Source organism: Asterias rubens, chromosome 15, assembly GCF_902459465.1.
Source record: "Asterias rubens chromosome 15, eAstRub1.3, whole genome shotgun sequence".
Lineage (NCBI taxonomy): Eukaryota > Metazoa > Echinodermata > Asteroidea > Forcipulatida > Asteriidae > Asterias > Asterias rubens.
The window spans coordinates 9106807-9133193 of NC_047076.1; the positions used below are offsets into that span (position 1 = coordinate 9106807).

Genomic DNA, 26387 nt, shown 5'->3' on the forward strand with positions numbered 1-26387 from the left:
TGACCTTTGTACTGGCTGCAGTGTGATGTATTGTGCACGAGTTCTTTATTATTATGTGTGTATTTTAAACCCTTGTTTTATACTTTAAATCTATTCAGGGGTCTGTCTTTCGCAAGTCTGTCTTTCGCAAGTCTGTCTTTCGCAAGTTTGTCTTTGCGAGTCTGTCTTTCGCAAGTCTGTCTTTCGCAAGTCTGTCTTTCGCAAGTTTGTCTTTTGCGAGTCTGTCTTTTGCGGGTCTGTCTTTTGAACTGTGTTATGAGAGTAGTCGTCAATAAAATCATCAAATACTGAATCTACCTGAACTTGTCTCGTGTGCTTCGGAAGTCGTTTTAGTACACTAAATAAAAACCCCATGCTAAACAGCATTGAAACTGTACTTCAAGCTCTAACGTATTACGACATTTTATTTTAATTTAGACATATGGTAGTATTATTCATGTATCGATGTTTATCGTTCGTCTACCACGGAGCATGGAGGTAGAAATAGAGCACGGAGGGAGGCAAGCCCTCAATGCGTCCACCGTAAGTGATAATTACTTACCTGCACTTCAACATGACACTGGGCCCTTCTCAGCGTTCATCCCTCACAATCGCTTTGCTTGATATTCTAGTGTTTATTTTACTTGGTCATTGCAATGTTAAACTGTGTTAACTAAATGAGGACAAACACTCACAGTGAACAAACCCATTTGGTTTGATAACAAATATAAACTGCGCCAATAACGTATCTAAACACTTACAAATGGTCAGATATATCGGAACCTGAAATAGAATGCCAAAAAATAATTATTCATTTCGAGTCACCGTTAATTTCTGCACATGTTGACACATCTTGTGTTGCGCTACGATGTTGTTTGGTGGATTTACGGGCACTTGAGTGGCTTAAGGTCGAATTTCAAAAGTTGCAAAAGCCCCTATTCAAGCTAAATCGTTGTATTGTGACGAGTAAGATCAGCGTTTCTTTTGCCCGCCTTTTATAAATGATTTTTTTGTCGCGTGTTGGATAAATCGTTTGCGATGAACATCAGCAATAGTTGTCAGTAACCAAGCAAAGGGGTCAAAGATGGGAGGCATACAACAATGGTAAGCAAGGAAAGGTGTTTCAAGATAAGATGGCTCAAAATGACCAAACAGGAAAGAGGACGGATCGTTGGTTTGATAGAAGCCGGTACGTCGATGCAAGCTGCAGCTCATCAGATAACAACGTCACCAGAGACGGTCAGTAAATGGTGGAATCGCTACCAAGCTCAGGGAAATGTGGACGACCTGCCATAGTCTAGGTTCCTAGACCATTGGTGTTGCGTGGTCACACACAACCAACGTTCCGATTATGCACGGCAAAAACTGTACACGCTTGTAATGAACGAACGCTAGCGGGCGCTCTGTTTCTAGCGCCCGCTAGCGTTCGTTCATTACAAGCGTGTACAGTTTTTGCCGTGCATAATCGGAACGTTGGTTGTGTGTGACCACGCAACACCAATGGTTTAGGAACCTAGACTAGACCTGCCAAGGAGTGGCCGTCCGAGGGTGACTTCTGCAGCAGAAGAAAGTGAACAAGTCCATCAAGCCTGACACCACTCTTGAGGGATTGCGACGCATCCTGATCGGTAAATGGCAGGGGATTGACCAGGGACAGATCAGAGGTCTCATTGAGAGTATGAGAAGACGACTCCTTGGCGTTCAGGACAGTGTGATGGAGGACATACCAAGAATGGGGGACAGGATATCAGCAGTTTTAAAGTTAAATATACGGCAATTAATTTTATGCTCATATAAACGAAACGAGTTTGTGTCTTTTGTCTTGATTTTGTCGGAGTGTGATGCTTATGTGAGTTCCCTTCTGGAATTGGGGTGAATAGGGGCTTTCGCAACTTTTGAAATTCGACCTTAAGCCACTCAAGTGTCCATAAATCCACCAAACAACATCGTAGCGCAACACAAGATAAGTCAAAATGTGCAGAAATTAACGGTGAATAGAAACGAACAATGAATTTTTTGTATACTATTTCAGGTTCCGATAAATCTTACCATGTGTAAGTGTTTAGATACTTTATTGGCGCAGATGAATGGACAGCTGATAGGTTGAACCAGATGTTATGGAGCGCCGAATGAGCACAGGATGCGCATGATTATGGGTGAACTCTCGGGCTGAATAAAAATGTGAAGTTCTACTTCTACTTCTAGTATTGGGGATCTCATTAAAGCCTATATTCAGCGTCTAGATGTGAGACTGGTGAGTGGTCATTCCGACAATGGACACTTAAACAAAAATACCAGTTGATCATCCGGGTTTTTCAAAACAAACAAAAAGAGGATGAGGGCATTTTTGTTTTGTGTTTTGTTATTTCTTTCAAAGGTGGCTACCAAGCATTTTCATTCAAACTGGACTCTATTTCTTCAGTTTAAATTCACCACTTCCTTAATGTTGCTAAAATGTAAAGTTTAATGGAGTGTCTGTAAAGTGCCGTGGTCCTAATGAAAATGCGCTATATAGAAGCCAAATGGACGTGTTGTAAACAGTTTTCTTGCTGAAATGGCGACCAATGAGTATTTCACGTTCCAACAACAGATTAGACACCATATTATACGTTGAATATCAAGGCTTGCCCTTTCGGCGCCCCGTGATCCTAAACATCCCAACTGAATTCTTGGTCACACAAACAGCACGTTTTGTGCTGGTACCGACGGCATAATATATAATTTTCACAAACCTTTTTTTTTGTATGACTATACTCGCATTTTGATTGTGATTTGATCCGGATGTATGGTATAGACCATGTGAACTCTGTTAACAATAGTGTGACCTTGTACATTCTTTGAGTAATCTGGCAGGCAAGATACTGCACAGGTCTAAAGCTGGACAAGTTTTGAGATGTGCCCCCTTTTATCATATCAAAAGTTGATAAGAATAAGACAGTGCAAACTCCATAACATATGAGATTTTATGTTTTCTTCCATTGAGCTGTGTACAAATCGTGCCTGCAGGAAGTCCAGGCTCTGTTGCTCTTTTGTAAATATGTGATGTCACAGGTCACAGTCATCGTTGACACTGGTGACCATTATTCTGAACATAACGGAAGGGTCGATTAACAATATTGGTTGCATGTTGGTCATTATGTATGTCATGATACCAAAGACTGAATGTTCTTTTAAGGTGGCCATAATAACAGAATGAAACACAAACACAAGTATGGATAATGAGGCATTGGACACTATTGTCATTATTCGAAATAATTATTAGCATAAAAACTTACTTGGTAACGAGCAATGGAGAGCTGTTAATAGTATAAAACATTGTGAGAAACGGCTCCCTCTGAAAAAAACCGTAGTTTTTGAGAAAGAAGTAATTTTTCACTTAAATACTAACTTGAATTTAATAAGAGACCTCCAGGTGAGGTCTTGAATTCAAGGCATCTTAAAGCACACAACTTGTGCGACCAATTGAGTTCAAATTTGCACAGGTTTGTTATTTTATGCATATGTTGAGCTACACCAAGTGAAAAGACTGGTCGTGGCCTTGGTGCCGATCAATTCAATTTAATTTAATTCAATCATCATGATTTAACATCTTTTCCACGGATTGGTCTCAACATGAACTAAGAACAAACTGCAGCACTATGTAAAACCATGGTAATAAAAAACTATGGTTTACCATTGGGATATACCCGACTGTACCCGAGTCCAACTGGATTCACAAGCTTTTGTGACTTGCGATTTGACTTGACTTTGGGAAACCATCATTTTGTAAAAACCATGGTAAACCATATACTAAAACTGTGGTATACCTGTGGGTTACCTTGTCCAATGAACAAGTACAATACCAGTACTACCATACCGATGGTATCACCGTGGTACATCGTGTTATTGTTGGCTCGTGTCGGCTACTGAAAGTCCAACTCAAGTCACACATTTTTGTGACTTGTGCGACTTGACTTGACTTTGGACAAAACTTACTTGGGACTTGACATGACTGAGGAAAATGATTAAAGTTATTGGAGTATTTTGGAGGCGTTGAAGTCGGGAGATCTGGTTGTTACGAAGACTGTATAGAGAAGAGCATTGCCGTAGTGAAGACGAGAAGAACTAATGCATGAATGACCTTTTCAGTGGCACTTTTGTCCAAGTATTTGAGAATCTTGCCTATATTCCTGATGTGATTTATGATGACAGACGAACAATGTGGATGATATGTGGCTAAAGTGTCATCGATGAATAAAAAAAACCTCTAAGTTCCTAGCTTTAAGCAGGCTTCGTACTGTGAGGATGCAGAACATCGCATGGCGTGCGCACAAGACGAAACAACAGATTTACGGAGACATTTCCACCAATCTCTGCTACTGTTGCTCAAACGTAGAGTCCGCTCTTGCTGGCCACTTTTCGTGCTACAGTACCTGGACGTGTTATTGGAGACCGTTCCAATTGGAGACCGTTCCACCTGCCGGCAAAACAATGTTTAAACAAGCTATTAAATCTCGTATCGTACTACGAGATTATGACATGTGAATGTCGAAAAGTAGCCAGACTATTTGAATTTGCATGTCCCGTATCCAAATTGTTTTGGATGTGCAAATGTTTCAATACCAGGGTGAGAGAGCGGTCAACCTTGTAACCGCTCGACACACCCTGGGGACGAGGTTGGCGTATATCCCTCTTAAATCTACATCGGCGTGATCGATGAGATACTCATGCGTCTGAAGTTGAGGACCTTCAAAATATGATGAGGGATAAACACCCCTGATGTGAAGTTTGGAATAGAATCTCGGTTGCGACCGCTAAATGATGATGATGATTACCGTGGTTATAATGATAGATCAACGTGCGTATCTGTTGTAGTACCTTTAGAGGGCAGCATTCTTTTGTGCTTTTAGAATTCCCCTATACTTCCTTTTGTTTTCTCTATTCGGTTTTGTCCTAGGTCTCCATAACTTGTATCGTAGGCCCTACTCTCTAAATGTAGGCCTAAAAGAGTGAAAAACACCACTCTTTGCATTTATAGATATCCCTTAAAGGCAGTGGACACTATTGGTAATTGTCTAAGACTAGCCTTCACAGTTGGTATATCTCAATATATGTATAAAATAACAAACCTGTGAAAATTTGAGCTCAATCGGTCATCGAAGTTGCGAGATAATCGGGGTGTCGTGGCCGAGCGGATAAGAGCACCGAATTCAAGCTCTGATGCTTCTGTTCAGCAGAGTGTGGGTTCGAATCCCGGTCGTGACACTTGTGTCCCTGAGCAAGACACTTAACTATAATTGCTTCTCTCCACCCAGGGGTAAATGGGTACCTGTGAGGGCAGAGATGGTTCTTGTGATTGATTTAGCTGAGTAGCGCATATTAATGTTCCCATGTTCGTGAACATCGATCTATTTTTGTTAGCTTTGTTGCTAAACATCCTCGTTCATAACATTTTAAGATTCCATTCCCCTCAATTAATTGCACTTACAAAATTCTCAAAATCTTCCCTAAAAACGTATTTTAGGGCAAACTAAAATTCGCACATCGTTCAGCAGCAATCTTGTACAAAAATTAAAAGACGAACGTAAATGTACAAGCCCTACACACCAACTAACATACGAGGAAGCCTGGCTGTTTCTGGTTGCGTTGCACCAAAGACGTACAGATACCTGACTGTGGGAAATTATGCTGATACTGCTACGTCAGAGTTATGCAGGCCTAGCGCAGCACGGCATGATTGGAATGTGCTCGGAATTTCCCGAGCGATCAGCACACGGACCAAGACGTTTCTCCGGGGCGCGGTGAGTGAACTGAAGTCAGGTGAGTCGGCTCGCGCGCTGTCGGTGAATTGGCCGCGGTGTGCGTAGACTTGTGGACAAGTCGTTAAATCGGCCCCACGCGCTGAGATAGTGCTCTCGCGAGATCACTGCTCTCGCGCGAACTGATGGCTCCCCGATTTCGACTCCTCATACTGATGGCTCCCCGATTTCGACTCCTCATTAATGAGGAGTCGAAATCGGGGAGCCATCAGTTCGCGCGAGAGCAGTGATCTCGCGAGACCATCTCAGCGCGTGGGGCCGATTTAACGACTTGTCCACAAGTCTACGTTGTGCGTGAAAAGGAAACGAGAAACGTCTTGCACCAAGACTATGTTACAGGTTGCATTTAACACCACACGAGTCCCATACGACTAACCACAAGTTGTGTTTGCCTGGCATGCTGATGCTGCTGCTACGCGATGATAGTTTGCTTTTGCTGGGACTGAATGAAATTTAAAAAAGAAATTAATAGAAATGTACCCTTTTCTTATCCTTAATGCCTATACAAACAGTGACAAATAATCTGTGGCAAAAACAAAAAATAATATAGGTTTTCTCGGTCAATTTCGGAAAAAGAGCAGCCAATTTAACCACCAAGCTATTCTATTTCGCGCAAAATCGAATGCTACTCAAAAGGGTCATTCGATTTCGTTTTGGGATTAGTCAAATGTAATGTTGCGTCATTCGAATAAACAAAATAATCATTCAATTTAACAATTCATCAGAGCAGCATTCAAATTCGCAGACGCTTCTTGAGGCGTGTGTGTCACGAAAAAGAATGACGCTACGCTAAATTGAACAGAGTGCTAAAGGAGTTTGACTCGACCAAAAAGGAAATTGAATGGCCGAATTCTGAATTTGAAACGCAGTAACAACTGGAGATGCAAAACAGCTTTAATTTGAACGCATGAAAATGAAATTGACTGCTCATTTGCCGAATTTGACCGAGAAAACCTATAGTAAAATTATTGCACAGTTTCCGTTGTGTTTACTAATTGGTATGAGCTAAATTATTTCATCGAAGCTAATGACGATGAAATAATATAGCTCATACCAATTAGTACACACAAAGGAAACTGTATTTATTCATCATTAATATTGATATTGTCGAAAACTAACGCCTTCGCATTTAATTAGTTTGAGCATTGAGTCAGATAAAAGCCTTGAAAAGCTATTGTGTCCATTTTATCCTTACAAAAAAATATTCGAGAGCCGATTATTGTTCCCAATGGGAGCTTGTACTTTTATACAAACATTACCGAAAGGGTAAAAAATTGTGCATAAATATTAAGCTATCTTTTAAAAATGTAACTACGATTCCAGTTGTTTACTGCAAGAATCTTGAAAAATTGGTTTTCAGAAACTCGGGCGGTGCAGGGACTAGAGGGTTATAGGCATATGCCGAAAACCTGAAGCGGTTTATGTACACGCAGAAAAATAATCTGCATGTTGAAATACACAATCTGTGAAACGTAACTGTCAGTAATTGTTCTCAGATTCAAGTTTGTTTCAATCCTAAAGTTGTAAATAAATTCCAGAACTTCTAACCCGTGAAAATTTTGTTTCAAAATGTGGCAGAGTTTTTTTGAGGTATTGCCGAAAGTCCATGCAGAAGAAGAATCTGCAAGGCTGGAATACACAATCTGAAACATGTTCACTGTCAGTAGAGCTTACGATTCATTTTCTTCAAATTTGTTGTTGAAAAAATACCTCTCTCTGGCTTACTTCACAACTAGGATTGTTTTCAACACTATTATTATATCAACTGCCCTTCGGTGCTTTTTACCAAAAGTAAGCTTGATGGTTTTCAACTTGTGGAGTAATTACCAAAAGCCCTGCTTTTTCGGCACATAAAATAATAAAAGAAAAGAAATTAGGCCTAGGTCTCACAAACTGCTTCATGAACTATGGTATAAAATAAATGCAGATAACGCAGATATCAGATATGTTAAGATATATTTATTTTACAAAGCCTTTTCTGTCTCCCTGTTTTCTCATAAACCGTCAAGAAGTTAGTGACAAACACCCGGTCAGGAAAATACAATTATTACAATAGGCCTACTCGTTCTCGTTAATTAATTAACTCCATTATTAGGAAGTGTAAAAATAAGAGTCATTTCTCGGAGGATAACAAACACAACACACTATTCCGCGGCTACACTCTTTGGTTTTCAACTACTGTGACTTAAATATTGCCACTTGACACAGTAAAGATATATACAAGTAACCTACTATAATGATATTATGCTTGATGTACAAAACATTGAAAAATAGAACTACAAATAATAATACACTCTTGTTTATAAAATATGCAAATATTCAGATAGGAAGATTTTGTATGAAATGTATGTTTGTCCGTATTAAGTACATTTGCATTTCAACTTAAAGTATAACAGTGTAACTTGTAAAGTTTGAAAACGACAGCTAGATATATTTTTGCTGCGTCATAGGGGTATTAGATGCTGGACACTCATTGGTAATTGTCAAATACCAGTATTCTCACTTGCTGTATCTCAACATATGCATAAAATAACAAACCTGTGAAAAGTTGAGCGCAATCGGTAGTCGAAGTTACGAGATAATAATGAAAGAAAAAACACTCTTGTCACACGCAGTGGTGCTTTCAGATGCTTGATTTCAAGACCTCAAATTCTGAATCTGAGGTCTCGAAATCAAATTCGTGGAAAATTATTTCTTTTTCGAAAACTACATCACTTCAGAGGGAGCCGTTTCTTACAATGCTTTTTACTATCAACCTCTCACCATTACTCTTTACCAAGTAAGGTTTTATGGCAATAATTAGTTTGAGTAATTACCAATAGTGTCCACTGCCTTTAATATACAGCCCCAAAGCTCTAAGGCTTTTGAGGGAGAGTGTGTTAGGGTTTTTGCTTGACTTCATAATTACATGTGATTGCCATCATTTAAAAAAAAGGATGATAATGTATTTCAATTAGCATCTAGGTTAGTTTGGTTGGTAACCAGCTTTCCATCAGTTGATAATTAAAACGTTCAATAATACAAAACACAGTATTAATTACAAAAGTTCATAAAGGTTAGAAGTGAAAGACATAATGACAGATTATTTGATGATAATCTGTGAATTTATTAAGGTGAATAATAATTACATTCATGGCTTAGAAAAAAAAACACCTCAACTGCACAACTCTAAAAAAAACTTTGGTGTTTTGGCTAAATGCATATGCCATTAAATGCATATGCCATTTTGAAATATGGTGGACACAGCACCAAGGCACTGTTTGGTTTAGGTTAATGTATCTGTAGTAAACACCCAAACCAAACAGTGCACTCATATAATGTCCAACATAAAAGGCTGTATACCCTTTTTATCCTTAAAGGATTTGGGTACCTTTTCAAAATGTCCATAGATTTACATTAAACTTACAGGGTTTGAAGATATTGATAGTGGAAAGCTTCCCTTCAAATATTACTTACAGAGGTGCTGTAGTTTTTGAGAAATGAGTAAAACAATGTCTTGAAAATACGTTTGTAAATTATTAAAATAAATTTCATCTCGTGAGACGAAAATTATTTTCATGACATTGTTTTACTCATTTCCCAAAAACTACAGCACCTCAGCACGTAATATTTTCAGGGAAGCTATCTGCTATCATTATCTTCAACCTGTGTAAGTTTAGTGTAAATCTGTGGACATTGTGTTTGTTGTCCTACAAAGGTTACATAGAACCTTTAATGCCTACAAACAGTGACAAATGCTCTGTGGCAAAACCAAACAAATAACAGTAAAATTATTGCCGTACGTGTTGGAAAACACAAATTGGTTCGTTACAGAAAATGTTACACTGAAAGAGTTCCGGGTATCAAAATATCCAACAGGAATACAATATTACATGAATGTACGAACGCTCAGTAGAAAAAGGTCAAACACAGTATACAAATCATGAATGTGACTTTAAAGACACTGGAAATTATCGGTAATTGTCAAAGACCAGTTTTCTCACTTGCTGTATCTAAATGTATGCATAAAATAACAAACCTGTACGAATTTGAGCTCAATTGGTCGTCGGAGTTGCGAGATCATAATGATAGAAAAAACACCCTTGTCACACGAAGTTGTGTGTGCGTTTAGATAGTTGATTTTGAGACCTCAAATTCTAAATGTGAGGTCTCAAAATAAATTCGTGGAAAATTACTTCTTTCTCGAAAACTAGGTCACTTACGAGGGAGCCGTTTCTCACAATGTTTTATACCATCGAACCTCTCCCCATTACTCTTCACCAATATGGTAATAATTGTTTTGAGTAATTACCAATAGTGTCCACTGCCTTTAATATGTGTGAGGCTCGCGAAGGTTCTGAAAAGAACTGGTTGTAAGAACTGGTTGTTGACATCTCACAAGTTCTGCTAAGAACGGCAACTACTTCCGTCAACCCTATGTAAAAAAAGAAACCTTGATGATTTACACGATAGGGGTGTTGAAACATAGGGCTGTCGGAATATAGAGAAAGAGTTCTGTGTATATATATGCCTCCTCCTCGGTTCCCACTAAATTGTATGACCAACATGCAAAGTTCCAAACCTTTCTTAATACAAAACAAGTGTTAAAGTATTTTTCCCGTACCACGTTTGTTCCGATCCATAAATAACTACGGCAGTTTTGTGTATATTATACTGCCTGGGGTGGATTTCACCAAGGTAGTCCTAGGCAATGCTAAGAGATAGGACCAGTCCTAAGTTAGGTTGAGTTACTGGTCCTAACTTAGGACCAGTTCTATCTCTTAGCATTGCCTAGGACTAGTCCTAAGTTAGGACTACCTTTGTAAAATCCACCCCTGGTTCTAGTTAACCAGGCACAGTGTAATAGTTAAACTATTCGCTAAGTAAATTATTCGTCCATACTTGTTATTTCACCGTGTTAAAAATATTGTTATTACATAAATTGGTCTTAAAAATTGCATTTGAACATATGCATTTTTAGAACAGTGGCCTTTTTTAAAGTTAACTTTATGACTTCACTCGTTTTAACCAACCTAATTTATTTCCTTTTTCTATAAAGTAAATCTCATTTTCATTTATTTGTTGTGAGCCAGTGTAGAGCATCAAACACAAGTTCTGATTGCCGAGTCATCAGAGTGGGTTTGAATCCTGGTTGTGACACTTGTGTTCTTGGGTTAGACACTTTACTTTAATTCCTTCTTAATTCCTCACCCAGAAGTAAATGTGACCTGCAAGGGTCGATTTGAATGATTTGAAGCGTGCACCCATTTGACTGTCGATGCTGCATACTCCTAAGGAGTTGAGATTATTTCAGAAATACTAGTCCCTGTGAAAGGGGGTAGTAAAAGTGTAAGGCCTTTTGATACAATGCTTAAAAAGTATTTTGATACAATGCTTAAAAAGTATTAGTTAAATACTATTATTTAGTTTTTTGAATGGTAAACTTTTAAAGTAGTAGAAAAATCTGTAGAAAAATCTATAGCAAAACAATTTTAGTTTATGCACATTATTAGCTGACACAATTATGAATATATTTACAATGCATGATTTTAAACTCATTTTTATTTTATTTTATTAATATTGCAAAACTATAGAAGACAATTTATTCCAAGAATACTAAAGCTGAAAATGAAAATATTTTTTTCATAAATCCCTTTTGAATAACCTGATAATCCCTTCGTCATGTAACTTCAGCCAGAGCTCGCGTTCATTGTCAACGTCGTGAAGCGCCGTCGATCGATCGGTGTGCGTCATGAACTCCTTGTCGTAGTAGTGAAGGGTGAAGCGCGAGTCGTAGCCAAACCCGTAGATTGTGACCTCATCACAGAGATGCAGGGCTAAGAACACCACAATCGCACCTGTGTGGTCACCGAAGAAGGGAATAATTACAAAAATTACACAAAACAAAAATAATAACTTGACAATATTTTTCAACACCCAGATTGCCTGAAGCCAATTTGTTGTCTGGAAGCGTTGTGCACCTTGTTAAATGAAATTTTCATGGGTTTAGTTTATCTGTATCAATTTAAATTTATACCGAATTGAAACAGCCGAAGGGTTCTAAAATGGATACAGACCATTTAAAGAAATCGTCACTGATCGTCTTAAGACTACATTCTCCTGATGACGATCAGAGCTACTGATCGAAACGTCTCAACCATCGGTTCTTTTCAGAACCATAACAACTAAAAAGAGATTTAACTCATGGTGCCACTGAAAACCTGCCTAATTTCCCAAGGAGGGCGACAAATGTTCTCTTACCTGTAGTTGGGCGTTCAGACTTGCCATCTAGGTACTTCGTGAAGACGTACCGAAAGAAATCCGGATGGATAATCTTCAGCTTCTGGGGATCGATATCAGGTTTTCTCAAACGGCTGCCGGGGAAAATCACAAAAAAACACAAGTTGAGAGACCTCTTGTGCGTTAAAGAAAGTGGACTAAGTGGTAATTACTCAAAATAGTTATTAGCATAAAATCTTACTTGGTGACGAGTAACGGGGAGCTTCTGATGGTATAAAACATTATGAGAAACGGTTTCCTCTGAAGTGATGTAATTTTCCATGAATTTGATTTCAAGACCCCAGATTTAGTATTTGAGGTCTCGAAAAGCACACAACTTCGTAAGACAAGGGTGTTTTTTCTTTCACTATTTATCGCAACTTTGACGACCGATTGAGCTCAAATTTTCACAGGTTTGTTATTTTATGCATATGTTGAGACACACCAAGTGAGAAGACTGATCTTTGACAATTACCATTAGTGTCAACTGTCTTTAAACCAACATGAAATATCATGGCTACATTTCATTGAGCTGCTAAACAAATTTCTGCGAGGCACCGTTTAGAAGGAAACCAGTCACAAGTTGTTGTGAAATGGTATTTGGGCTGGTCATATATTTCTGGTATAAACCAAAGTTTTTTGTTCTTTCTTCCCGCTACTTGCTGTGCTTATAGACGATGTGACCTCTGACATCACTCGAAAACCATAACATGATTTGCACGCATACCGCCAGGCGCCTGTGTTTGGCAGCTGGCTAGAAAGTGTATGTAATCTTATCATGACTACGCCTCTTTTTGCCAGTTTGCCCGGCAAAACATGATGTATACAGTGTTTTGTCAACAGAGGGCAGTTTGAATGTAAACATAGGTCACATCTTCTATAGGCACTAGACACTATTGGTAATTACTCGCGAGCTGTTGATAGTATAAGAGGTAATCTCTCAATCAAATATTAACAGACATCAGGCCTGAATTCTTTAATTAGGCATCTGATGAAAGCACACAAAATTGCGCAACAAGGGTGTTTTCTATTTCATTATACTCTTGCAACTTCAATGACCAACTAGGGCAAAATTTTCACAGGTTTGTTATTTTATGCATATGTTTGGATACACCAAGGGAGAATTCTGGTCTTTGACAATTTCAAAAAAGTGGCCAGTGCCTTTAAGCAGCTCTATGGAATTGGGCCTTGGTAACTCTAACAAAACCTCAGTAACAGAAAGTTGTTTTCTTTCTTCAGAAATTGAAACTTTGACTTACTAGCGTCTACCTCTGCTCCTGTAAGTTGGTGGATTCTTATCGTTGAGGATGTTGATGACGTAGTCCATGTCGTAAGTCTTAAACATTGAAAAGAAGTAAGTGGCATCCTACAAAGAAAACAATTTTTTTCATTGTGATTAGATTTAGAAATAGCCTGCCCCCCCCTTGAGAAAACAAAACAAACACTGTGGTTAAGGGTCAAAACAGTGGTAAATACTCCAAACATTAGCAAAAAAAATTTAACTTGAAGAGAAGCACTGCAGTAGCCGTTAGTATATACTATTTGGAAAACTGATTTAGAAAATTTTCACCAAAAATAAATTTGAATCCTTCACATAGCACCATAAATTGCTTACAAAGTGCTGTGGCGCAATATGGTGCCAATCAAACCAGGAACACAGAGGCAAACCCCTTCTCTTTACGATAAGTGCACTGGGTTCTTTTATGAGCATTACACAGCATACGGGACCAACGGCTTTAGCCCCCCCCCCCCCCTCCGAAGGGCGCAGCAATAATGGTTAAGTGTCTTGCTTAAGGACACAAGTGTCACGACCGGGACTCGAACCAGCACTCTGCTGATCAGAAACACCAGAGCTTGAGTCCAGTGCTTTTATTCGCTAGGCCATAAAGATGGTTTGCTTGTTGTGACTAACAATTACCTTATCCTCAACCTCAGGGATGTGCATCGACTCTGGGAAGAAGGTGTAAAAGCTGGTCTTGTGCCCAACGTCATCTCCAAAGTCTCCCGATGACTTTGCATGATTTAACCTGGTCAATCAGAAAGGGGATCAGACTTAGTGCTTGTGTGAATGGGGCATATAAACATTCTTTGTTTCGGAAGGAATGTCATACTGCCAATTTCCCAGAAACTTGCAGATTTTTTAAAATATTTTTTTAATATTATTTTTAAGGGAAGGTTAATCTTTGATAATCAATCTTAAAGGAACATTACAGAATTGGTTTTACTAGCAAAAAAGTTGCTGGCAGTGTAAGCACTTTATGTAGTCCACCATATACATAAATTGACAAACCTGTAGAAGGTTGAGATTGATCGGCCATCTGGGTCACGGGAAAAAAGTGAAAAACCGATTACAAATTTTGCATTGTATCAATGCCAAAACAAAAATGAATAAAATGCTCACTGAGCGATAAACTCAAACAACGCGAAATTAGATTATTTTGTTCTCATCAATTATGAAATTTCAGCCAGAAATATTTCAAGGGATGTTTTCTACTATCATCATCTTTAGACCGTGTAAGTTTTATGTAAATCTGTGATCTTCACGATTTTTGTTTCTTACCAATTCTGTAATGTTCCTTTAAATTAATTGCCAACAAAAACAACAATATGGTTAGAAGTACAGGAGCCTTGGATAGTATAAAGCATTTAAAAAATCATTTCACCTCGAGCTACTGTGGTTATGGAAAACGATACAATTTTAGATCTCCCAGTGTTTAAATCTGAGAAATGTTACTGTCAGATACATTTCTCAGAATGCTCCAATATTACAGATTGGTCTTCCTGAATGACATAACCACTCTAGATTTGTTGGCGATATCTCAAAAACACTACCACCTTTTGAAATGAAAATTTTACAGGTTAGTTTGATTGTACATATATGTATGTATCTGTATTTGTATAGGATAAAAAAGCCAAAGGTATCCCTTATTTTTATGCCCCCCCCCCCATATCACCATTATTCCAGCTCCGCCCTGAAGGGAGTTTAGTAGAAGCCCAGCCTGGGCCCAATTTCATAAAGTTGTTACGGAGAAAATACTGCTTAGCAAATTGATAAACTAAGCCCAAAATGGGTAGGGCATCAGTCACAACAATGTAAACTAAATGGACTTCTGTGCTTAGCAAGTGATTACAGGCTTTATGAGATTTGGCCCTACCCTGTATAGTGGCTCTCATCAAAATTTAAACATTTTCGTTCTTACCTAAAAACGAAATCATGATTGTCGATTTCAGGACCAGCTTTTGATCCATTCAAGATTCCCCCACAGCCAATCACAGCGCAGGTGGTGCATTTATTCCTGTTCTTACTCGTTGTGAGCGGGTTGTCGTTGAAAAGAGAGTGCTTGGTAATAGCTCTAAGTTCTGTTGTGAAGGAAAAACAAACAGTTTTGGTGAAAGAAAGCTAAATGTAAAATTTTAAGAGAGATAACACGCCATTCAAATAAAGTTGGATTTGAAACTGTGCATGGTGGGAGTAATTAGGTGAGATTTGGGGTAGCTCCATGAGTTGATCTCATTTGAGTAGTGTTTGTTCTGAAAAGAACTGGTGGTTTTCAACTCAACGCTTCGATCAGTATGCTCTGATCGTCTTCAGAAGAGTTGACAATAATTGCCATAGTGATTTGTAATGTGACATCACAGTTTGCTCAGCAAATACGATTGATAGACAGTTTCCAATCGTAGCTCTTTGTGAGATCAGCACCGGGACTCAGAGTTCAATCCACACACTGCTAATCAGAAACACCAAGGCCTAATTTTATAGAGCTGCTTTTATAAGCGTAAAGAGCAGGCACAACAAATTATACCTACGGAAATAAGGTTACCGGCCAAACTGGTACACTTTGTGACTGGTAACCTGCTCCTTACTGCTTTATATCAAAACACTCTTGCTTCAGCGGCTCTATGAATTTGGGCCCTGAGCTCGAGTCTGATCGGCCACGACTCACCACTTACTTGTTTTATTCGCATTGTTGAATCCGAATGGCAGCCTGTAGTGTAACAGTCTGTAGTAGTTACGGTACGACAAGATGTCAGCTTTCTCTAGGAAGATCTTTACGTTCGATTGAAAGCGATCGCGGAACCATCTGGAGTATCTCGTCAGGGACGTCACAGTCTTGGGACACTTCTGGAAGGGTTGAATGACAAAACAAATAAATAGGATTTTGTTTGTTTGTTAAAGACACTAGACACCTTTGGTAAAAGACCAGTCTTCTCACTTGGTGTATCTCAACAACTGCACAAAATAACATACCTGTGAAAATTTAAACTCAACTGGTCGTTGAAGTTGCGAGATAATAACAGACGAAAAAACACCCTTGTCACAGTGCTTTCAGATGCTTGATTTTCGGGACCTCCAAAAAATCTAATTCTGAGGTCTCAAAATCAAATTCAAATATTGTAGTGGAAAATTACTTCTTTCCCCAAAACTACGTTACTTCAGAGGGAGACGTTTTTCACAATGTTTTATCCATTGCTTGTCACCAAGTAAGTTTTTATGCCAACAATTATTTTGAGTACCATGTAATTACCAATAGCGTCCAGTGCCTTTGAGGAAAGAAAACAAAGTTTACTCCTCATGTATTTCTAAGGGGCATCAAAACAATGCGAGAGGGGCAAGGTCGCAATTGCCTCTGTTGAAGACACTGCACACCTTTGGTAATTGTCAAAGACCAGTCTTCTCACTTGGTGTATCTCAACATACATAAAAAAAACACTGTGAAAATTTGGACTCCATTGATCGACAAAGTTGCGAGATAACAATGGAAGAAAAAACAGGCTTTCAGATGCCTTGTATTCGGGACCTCAGCTGAGGTTTCTTATTCAGTTCAAATAGTGGATTTTTCCCCAAATGCGGGCCCTGAACAGTTGTGTAAAGATTCATTTATTTTCTGTGGATACAAGGTTTTTGTTATGACAGGATAATTTACCGATGGTCTGTAATGGCCGTCCCTCATGAATGGCAAGTCCTCCAAAGTGACATTCCGTGGCGGTAATTCAGGCTTCAGTGCACTCAAAGACTGCTCCGTCTCAAACGCATCAACAGCAACAACAGGAAAAGGCGGCTTTCTGAGTTCTTCCAATTTGTCTCCCCATTGTTTAAAATTCGAATGTCCTTTAAAATTCCAGTTTAAATTTGAATATTTGGTATCATTATGAAGAAAGATCTTCTCAAGATCTTGGTGTGCTATTTTTGAAACCTTTCCCTTTGGCGTGATTGCATACAAATGGTTGAGGTCCATTTTACGGTTTAGCACCAGGTGGTTGGGGTCCCTTGTCGGCTTGTTGTAAAGGATCAAGTCAATGAACGTCAGAAAGAGGTAGACACAGACAGCTATGAGGAAGCCGACTTTGAGGGATTGGCACTTAAACAATCTAGTCACTGCCATCGTGGAACAAAATGCAATCCAAACAAAAGTCCCACAGTACTGTTTAACAATCTGTTGAGCAACAGTCAGCAGGTTATCAGTCAGACACTGTGTTATCACATGGCACTTTGGCCGGTAACTTGTATCATCTAAGCAGATTTGCTCAGCAGATTTGGAAGGCAAGCTGCTTCATACAGGAGGTTAAAAGAGTGTCAGATCAACCATTTACTTCCCAGTTCCATCTTGGAGAAAGTAAACATCGGTTTTACAACGTCCTGAAATCTGTAAGCCAATGAACAAAAGGAAACCAAATTTATAAATTAATTTTACTTTAATTTAAAGAAGACTGCAAATTGCAACAAAGACAGACTAAGAATTTCCAGTATCGTAGCGTCATACGTTATCGACCCTCATATGTTTTCGGTCTCCAACTTTGACTCCCGTTTATCGCGAAATTGTGCAAGCTGCACCGGTGACAGAAGCTATGCAGTTTACTCACGGTCTGTATTTTCATCAGGCTTAATCATGCTGAGAATAAAGTTTCCTGTCGTTGGTTATGCTCAAACATTTATAAAATGATTGATTTTTGGTACTAATCACTAGTGCATTATTATGCCAACATTCAAATGAGTCAAAGAAACATCATCCAACCTCGAAAGTTCAAAACAAAATTACTATCTGCTAGATTGAGTTTCATTCTGCTTTAGTCACTAGATGGATCACGCGAGGTGGTTACTATTTGGGATTCTATGGTGTGCAAATGTTGGGAAAATATTAAAATATTTTAAGTGAAAATGACAACAATTTTTTTTTTGATTTACTGCATATAGGCCTACTGTAATAAATTCCGATAAGCGTAATAAATATTAAGTCTACATTAAAGAGAAAATATCATAGATTGGTTTCTTATCTCCTGAATGGGGGAAAACGGATTGTTATGAAGTGTGAGTGCATCAAGGTGCGTTGGGGTGTTTTACTTTCATGCCTTATGATATCTCTGGATTCTAATATAGTAGCCATAATGCCTTAGGACAAAAATGTAATTAAATTTGTTAAGTAGTAATTGAATAATATTTTTGATTTATTTTGCACGCCATACTAGCTTCTGAATGTTCAAAAAAATACCACCCAATGAAAGGTGTGAAAACATATGACGTTGCTCCAATGTCGTGCATGCATAAGCACTGTTAATGGCGGACTGTCTCTCGCAACGTAAAACCTAAACTTTAAACATTTCAACACACCATGAAGTGAAAGTGTTATTGATAAAATTTTTGATAGATGATTTGAAAAAAAAAAAAAATAGATTTTGATTGTGAACAATTTTCCTGTTATCCTACTGAAAACACATGACACCAGGGTACAACAAAGGCAAAGCTTTAGTTGCCTGTGGAAAGAAAAACTCCTCAAAATAATAAACAAAACTGTGCATTTTGTGAGGTCCTAGCCTCCCTTTCTTTGGCTCTCATTAGAAAATAAAAAAAAAATATTTTGTTTTTTTGTTTTCGATATTGATATTTTCAATTTTGATAGAGTTGTCGTGTATATAAAAGTTTCCTAAGCTCATCCCATCATCAGAATCTGATATTAATTTATTATTTTAACTGTTTTGTTTAAAATATACAATAGGCCTACAGACAAGCACCACTGCACTGGTCATCTGGTGCAGCATAGACTAGAAGATTGTTATGCCGGTGGTGGAGGGGGGGGGGGGAGTAGGTGGAGAGGGGGGGGGGGAGTCAACTTGATCTTGTTGATATTGATGATGTAGCTACAACGATTTTTTAATTGGTTCTAGGAGTAACCCCATCCTATTCAAACTATGCTTTATTTAGATTACCTTTTTTATTACCTTTATTTACGCGATATGACTCTCCCTCCGAGTCCTACCCTCCCGGCCGGCCCCCTAAACAACGCACTCTGTCCTGTGTCAAACCGTGCCTAGAAAACAGAAAACACTCTTCAAAACCATGGACGGAGATGTTCCAACCTCATGACCTGTGTTGATTGCTTACTTCAATCCAATTGGTCCTCAGCGATCATAGAGCAACGATAAGGACAACATTATAGAAATAAGCCACCAAATTGTCTTACCATTTCAATCTTCTGACATTGATGGAACTTGTTTACTCAAGTCGCTTGATCGTTGTGCAAGTTGTTCGTCGAGGGCGCTAGCCTACTTGTTAATAAATAAAACTTGTTACTAGCAAGTGTATTCAATTTTACTAGCAGGTTTTTTCCTCCTCAGATCTAAACTTATTTTGCAAGAGCACAAAAACATGGGCCTCAGCGCCCTCAGTAAATCGTTGAAAAAATTATGATTTATTGAAAGCCATCAAAATAAAGAGTCAGCTCACATTAAACAGTTTTGCTAAAATCATGCAAAAAAATAAAAAAAAAATAAAAATATCCCGAAAAATGACACTTTTAAAGAACGCAAACAACACTTAGTTTTTGTTGCAGAACACTTATCTGGTTCCCTTTTCAAAGCAGCAAACGTCAGCATGATAATGATATTTTTTGTAGATGGTACCAGTCGACCCGTTCTGCGGGAAAAATAAAAAAATATCAACTTCTCTTACGCGGGAGATTTTGCTGAAAAGTAAAATCTAGCCCAGAGTAAACAATCTTCTCGAGGTTTGTAATGTAGTTTGAAATATGGAGGTGAATATCGAAAAGGTGTGACATTGGCATCAAACTAATTAAACTAGAGAAAGGCAAACGCTCTTCGACGCCGTGTAGATCTATCGCATTCTCTGCAGCTAGCTGTGCAGTAAGGGTCGGAACATAAAAACAGTAGCTGCTCGTTTAGTCGATCGTGCGTTGAGCAGAACTTGATCAGCCATGGCGGCAGCTAACTTAAGGAGAGTGAATGCAACACTTGGACAGATGCAGAAGAACTTGGAATGTTCGATATGGTTGGTATACTAAATAGAAAATAATTATATTAGTATAGTACGTGTTCTGCTTGCTTGTTTGTACTTTTTTGTAACAATTACAATGATTAATGAATGATTAGGCTAATCATTATATTGTCATTATTTTTTAATGACAATTATTAATGAACTTGGAATTGCATGATGAGCCATGCATGACTGAGTCATGACCCATGGGCCATATATATGAAAATAAAAATGATGACTCCTTTGTGGTTTTTATTATTTTATTACTTTTTTTTTATTCCAATTTTGTATTGTGTACAAGTAGAAATAATGAATGTACTTCTACTTGAGTGTTGAGGTACTAGTTCATTCACTTTTCAGTTGACTCACACTCAGTCTCGTCTCACTCTCAGTCTCAGTGACTCAGATGGTCAGTGACTCGAGAGAGTCAGTGTCGCGACACGATTCAATCACAAAGAAGTAAACGCCATTACATAAACTTATCACTACTAAAGTTATATATGAATTATAATAAGTTTAGTATGGACATACAATTTACAACAAAATATTAACAACAAAAAGATCCAGTTACTTGGGTGCTGTACTCTCCTTTTTGTCTCGAACTTTGTCATACACGTATCATTCACCACTCACTACTTTTCTTATAATCTAAGCCTGAGTAGTGAGTACGATACCAGTAGGTACTCCTTTTTTCAAAATTTGTCGTAAAGCGCCCCATTTAGAAAAGATGATTTTTAACAAACGGGAAGAAGGAAAGTATAGATTAGTAACCCAAACTAAAACATAGACCCACTCTTTTTTTATGAATAATTTCTTTGGTTTGTACTATACTAAAACACACCAGATATATTTCGTAGTGAACGATGGGAATCAACAATTTGCTATGATTTTCACAACACCAAGCCACAAGAAATGTCCCAAAATGATAATAAAGATCAAAGGTACATGTAAAAGCCTGAAAAGCCTTTTTTGCTGGCTTCTCTGTCAAAGATGAAACATCACACATTTATTGCTCTAACGATAATTTTTCTGTGCTGCAATTTAATGATTTTTAAGTCCACACACGCAATAAAATCATCACAAGCTTAGCCTTTGAACTCTCATGAGTTTAAGTGTTAGATTTGCCTTTGCAGCGTTGATGCATTAAAGGCAATGGACACTATTGGTAATTGTCAAAGACTAGCCTGCAAAGTTGGTGTTTCTCAACATATGCAGGAAATAAAGATCTTGTGAAAATTTGAGCTCAATCGGTCATCGAAGTTGCGAGATAATAAAAAAAATAGTAACCCTTGTCACATGAAAATGTGTGCGTTTAGATGGTTGATTTCGAGACCTCAAGTTCTAAATCTGAGGTCTCGAAACAAATTCGTGTAAAATTACTTCTTTCTCGAAAACTATGACACTTCAGAGGGAGCCGTTTCTCCAATGTTTTATACCATCAACCTCTCCCCATTACTCGTCACCAAGAAAGGTTTTATGCCAATAATTATTTTGAGTAATTACCAATAGTGTCGTCCACTGCCTTTAAATGGGGGAATGGACCGCTACTACTTCAACTTGCAGGGCGACAAATAGTTTATATATCATTCTAATCCACAGTGAATGATATTGATTTGACTTTGTTCTTCTCTTGTAGCCTTGATTTGTTGCAGGATCCAGTCTCCACGAAGTGTGACCATCAGTTTTGCAAGTGAGTTCAAGGCATTTCATTAATGTTGCACAAACTTGTATGCTTTGCGTTTGAAAGGGCAAGGGCACCAAGGCATTTTCTCCTTGAAGTTGTAAATTTTGCATTTCAAGGGCACCAAGGCAATGAATGACCAGGGCATCGAGGCAATCACCTTTGTTGCCTCCGAAGAAGTGAAGTAGAAAAAGGTTGGAATTGAGTAACGTCAATACTCTCTAAATTGATAGCGGTCCCAACTACTTTTACCCATGCCAAGGTAAGTCCCAACAGTCCCAACTTCAAATGGACTTAAAGGAACACATTGCCTTGGATCGGTCGAGTTGATGTTTGAAAAGCGTTTGTAACCATTTGTTATAAAATGCCTATGATTAGATAGATATTTTAAAAGTAGAACACAATGATCGATACAAATTTGCCTTGAAATTGCAGGATTTTCCTTTTACTTTGTGAACTAACACGGTCTGCCATTTATGGGAGTACAAAATTTGACTCGCATAAATGGCTGATCGCGTAGTCGACGAGGTAAAAGGAAACCCACGCAATTTTGAGTGATACTTGTGTGGATCATTATTTTTATCCTACTTTTAAAATATCTCTCTAATCGATGCATTTTATAACAAACGTTTACAAACGCTTTTCAAAGACCAACTCGGCCGATCCAAGGCAACGTGGTTTGACTGGCCACATTATTGATTGGACAGATTCTCAATTTCGCCGAACTGTTTTAAGTTGTGGATAGGTTTAGTGCATCAAACTCAAATTCTGCTTGCTGAGTCATCAGGGTGTGGTTCAAGTCCTGGTCACAGCTGTGTCCTTGAGCAAGCCACTTAAGACGTAAATGGGTACCTGTGAGGGCAGAGATGGTTCTTGTCAATTATTTAGCTACATACTTAATGTAATGACCATTCAATGGTCATTCTCCAGAATGGTACTGTGTATCTTGATCTTGATATGATGATTGATCGGCTCCTTACACTCAATCGGAACAACACTCAATGAGGTTAGGTCAGGAGGGAGGAAATCCTAGTACGTCCACCCCCTCTGTGTGTAAGAGTCAATATTATTATTATTAAATGTGGAAGTGTCGTGGCCGAGCGGTTAAGATCACCAAATTCAAACTCTGGTGTTTCTGATCAACAGAGTGTGGGTTCGAATCCCAAGCCGTGACACTTGTGTCCTTAAGCAAGACACTTAACCATTGCTTCGTCCTTCGGATGGGACGTAAAGCCGTTGGTCCCATGTGTTGTGTAACGCATGTAAAAGAACCCAGTACACATCGAAAAGAGAAGGGGTTCGCCCCGGTGTTCCTGGCTGTGCTGTATGCGCCGTAGCACCTTGTAAACCATTATAAGGTGGTAACTAATTGGGTCTCAAAATTCATCACTGCAATAACTTTCTTTCTGAAAGTTTGTATATATACTCAGCGCCTTGAGTACCTTGTTTGGTAGCTAAGTGCGCTATATAACACTTCGTTGTTATTATTATTGTTAAATAGTGTTGTATGCAAAGAATAATCTGAATCTTCTTTGTGATTTTGTTGATATAGCTTTTGCATATTGGCCTTGTTGGACTCGCGTCGTAAGACACCTGCTGCCTGCCCACTCTGCAAGGAACCTGTCACCAAAAGGTAATGTACACGTAAGGTTGTGTCCCAATTAGCGGCTACAGCTAGATTTCCACGTCGCCATGCGTTGAGGTATAGGAAGCCCTTTAGCAATAGCAACACCTTTATCAATAGCCGTAGCCATATCCGCCAATTCAGATGCGGCCTTAGACAATTCCACTGTTACTCGCATTACATTGACCCATTATACCACCAGTCTGGTTTTTCTCAACTCTACCCTTTTTAAAGGCATTGGACACTTTCAGTTAACAGTATTGTCCAAGGCCCACCCTTCGTGTATCACAACTTATATATAAAATAACAAACCTGTGAAAATTTAGTCTCGATTGGTCATCGGAGTCGGGAGAAAATGACGGGAAAACCCACCCTTGTTTCGCCGATTTCGATTTCGAGAGAATTGATATTTTTTAAATATTTTCTCAAAAAGTAAAGTATTTCATGGAATAATATTTCAAGAGCAGTCTTTCACCATTACCTTCTGTAAACCCTGTAAGTTATTTGTAAGTCTGTGAACTATTAAATTTTGTTCTGTTCCGAAAGTGTCCAATGGCTTAAATATAACAAACAAATAAGATGAGCACAAATATCATTGGGGTGGGTTTTTGTAATACTTGTTTTTTCAGGATATTTTCCTCTGCCTTCCCAAAATCACCCAAGATTAATTAATCATTTTGTGTGTTTTCTCATTTTGGTAGGAGTCTTACAAGTAATGATCGTCTGAACGAGATTGTCAAAGCTGTAAGAGGAGTCGTCCAAGCTGTAGAGGAAGACACCGGTTTGAGATGTGAGTTGCATATAAACCATAGAGCTTTATATATATTGACTAGAGCGCTAACACCCCGTTATATACGCATCAAGGTTTTGAAGCCGTGTGGGCGCATCCATGTTTATGTACAAACCAATACAAAGGCTTGATATTTTGTACGGCAATTGTACGGCTATTTGCATGATAGTGCGTTTGTTCTTTTATATTTGTCATCGAACCAAAACATGCAGCAAATGTGAACACACAATCTGCTGATGAGCATACAAATTGGGAGCGTCATGTGCGTCATGTTTAAAAGGCGCGTATACTTTTTTTAGTACTTCAATCAAGGCGAACTTACGGTTTTCGTAGCGCATTTGACGCGAATGGGCAGTCGCGTACGAAAGAGCACACACAGAATGTAAACAAATTGAGGCAATGAGTGTTCTCTTAAATAAAATTGTTCCGTAGTCACGCAACACATCAAACGTGTCTGCGCCCAGGGTGGCTTCAAAACGCAGAACAAGTAAACGCTCTAGTCAATATATATAGCTCTATGATATAAATACTTGAGAGTGATTTTCTAATTCTAGGGTTCTTCACTCTTACATACATATAATAATTCAACCAGGCGTGTGATTTATCAGGTTTTTTCCTGATTTTAGGAGTTTTACAAATCTACTTTGAGCCTTTAAATTTTCCTGCACAATTTTAATCAGTCACCAAAAGAAGAAAGAGAGAGAGTCTATTTTGTGGCCAAACCTGTGGCTTTGTTTATGTGGCGATGCACAGTCTATAAACCTCTTTCAGATGTAGAATAAGCGGGGAGCTGGGCCTACATGTACAAGCCATTTATCAGGAATGTTCATGTTCATCAGATATTAGGCCTATCCATACCAATACCAACTAATGCCCTAACGGTTGGACTCTGATAATGGTTGAATGTCTGATCCCATGTAAAGCTTAGTCAGTTTACTAGTGCAGTCATCAGTCCAACACCATTCAGTAACTCAACACTCAAACTGTTGGACTCTGATTATGGTTGAATGTCTGATCCCATGTAAAGCATAGTCAGTTTACTAGTGCAGTCCTCAGTCCAACACCATTCAGTAACTCAACACCCAAACTGTTGGACTCTGATAATGGTTGAATGTCTGATCCCATGTAAAGCATAGTCAGTTTACTAGTGCAGTCATCAGTCCAACACCATTCAGTAACTCAACACTCAAACTGTTGGACTCTGATAATGGTTGAATGTCTGATCCCATGTAAAGCATGATCAGTTTACTAGTGCAGTCCTCAGTCCAACACCATTCAGTAATTCAACACCCAAACTGTTGGACTCTGATAATGGTTGAATGTCTGATCCCATGTAAAGCATAGTCAGTTTACTAGTGCAGTCATCAGTCCAACACCATTCAGTAACTCAACACTCAAACTGTTGGACTCTGATAGTGGTTGAATGTCTGATCCCATGTAAAGCATGATCAGTTTACTAGTGCAGTCCTCAGTCCAACACCATTCAGTAACTCAACACCCAAACTGTTGGACTCTGATAATGGTTGAATGTCTGATCCCATGTAAAGCATGATCAGTTTACTAGTGCAGTCCTCAGTCCAACACCATTCAGTAACTCAACACTCAAACTGTTGGACTCTGATTATGGTTGAATGTCTGATCCCATGTAAAGCATGATCAGTTTACTAGTGCAGTCCTCAGTCCAACACCATTCAGTAACTCAACACCCAAACTGTTGGACTCTGATAATGGTTGAATGTCTGATCCCATGTAAAGCATAGTCAGTTTACTAGTGCAGTCATCAGTCCAACACCATTCAGTAACTCAACACTCAAACTGTTGGACTCTGATTATGGTTGAATGTCTGATCCCATGTAAAGCATGATCAGTTTACTAGTGCAGTCCTCAGTCCAACACCATTCAGTAACTCAACACCCAAACTGTTGGACTCTGATAATGGTTGAATGTCTGATCCCATGTAAAGCATAGTCAGTTTACTACTGCAGTCCTCA

The 26387-nt window shown here is 38.6% G+C and overlaps 2 protein-coding genes across 3 annotated transcripts in view; one reads left to right on the forward strand and one right to left on the reverse strand.

Annotated features, from left to right (window-relative positions):
- Positions 1 to 10535: 10535 nt before the first annotated feature.
- Positions 10536 to 19535, reverse strand: LOC117299795 (CMP-N-acetylneuraminate-beta-galactosamide-alpha-2,3-sialyltransferase 1-like). 2 transcript variants are annotated; one of them, XM_033783318.1, is made up of 8 exons: positions 19493 to 19535; positions 16961 to 17680; positions 15987 to 16158; positions 15236 to 15395; positions 13954 to 14062; positions 13295 to 13401; positions 12018 to 12130; positions 10536 to 11614 (listed from the first exon to the last, which is right to left on the reverse strand). In XM_033783318.1, the coding sequence occupies exons 2-8, from the start codon at positions 17417 to 17419 to the stop codon at positions 11400 to 11402; spliced, it is 1335 nt and encodes a 444-aa protein (XP_033639209.1). In that variant the 5' UTR covers positions 17420 to 17680; positions 19493 to 19535; the 3' UTR covers positions 10536 to 11399. The 2 variants fall into 2 exon arrangements, with proteins under 2 accessions (XP_033639209.1, XP_033639208.1); XM_033783317.1 differs by having other exon boundaries at positions 19251 to 19527.
- Positions 19536 to 19955: 420 nt separating this feature from the next.
- LOC117300038 overlaps positions 19956 to 26387 on the forward strand; it is a 29739-nt gene continuing 23307 nt past the window's right edge. Inside the window, exons 1-4 of the mRNA XM_033783696.1 lie at positions 19956 to 20316; positions 21938 to 21991; positions 23535 to 23615; positions 24308 to 24396. Of these exons, the coding sequence (XP_033639587.1) occupies positions 20243 to 20316; positions 21938 to 21991; positions 23535 to 23615; positions 24308 to 24396 (298 nt within the window). The 5' untranslated portion in view covers positions 19956 to 20242. The remainder of the gene's footprint in view (positions 20317 to 21937; positions 21992 to 23534; positions 23616 to 24307; positions 24397 to 26387) is intronic.

What these genes read in the sequence shown, in the direction of transcription:
- LOC117299795 (XM_033783318.1), bottom strand. Translation starts at nt 17,419, where the DNA reads ATGGCAGTGACTAGATTGTTTAAGTGCCAATCCCTCAAAGTCGGCTTC. An exon ending in CAACAATGCGAATAAAACAA is followed by an intron (nt 15,396 to 15,986) that starts GTAAGTGGTGAG and finishes CCTTCACAACAG; the next exon opens with AACTTAGAGCTATTACCAAG. An exon ending in GTCTGAACGCCCAACTACAG is followed by an intron (nt 11,615 to 12,017) that starts GTAAGAGAACAT and finishes GTGACCACACAG; the next exon opens with GTGCGATTGTGGTGTTCTTA.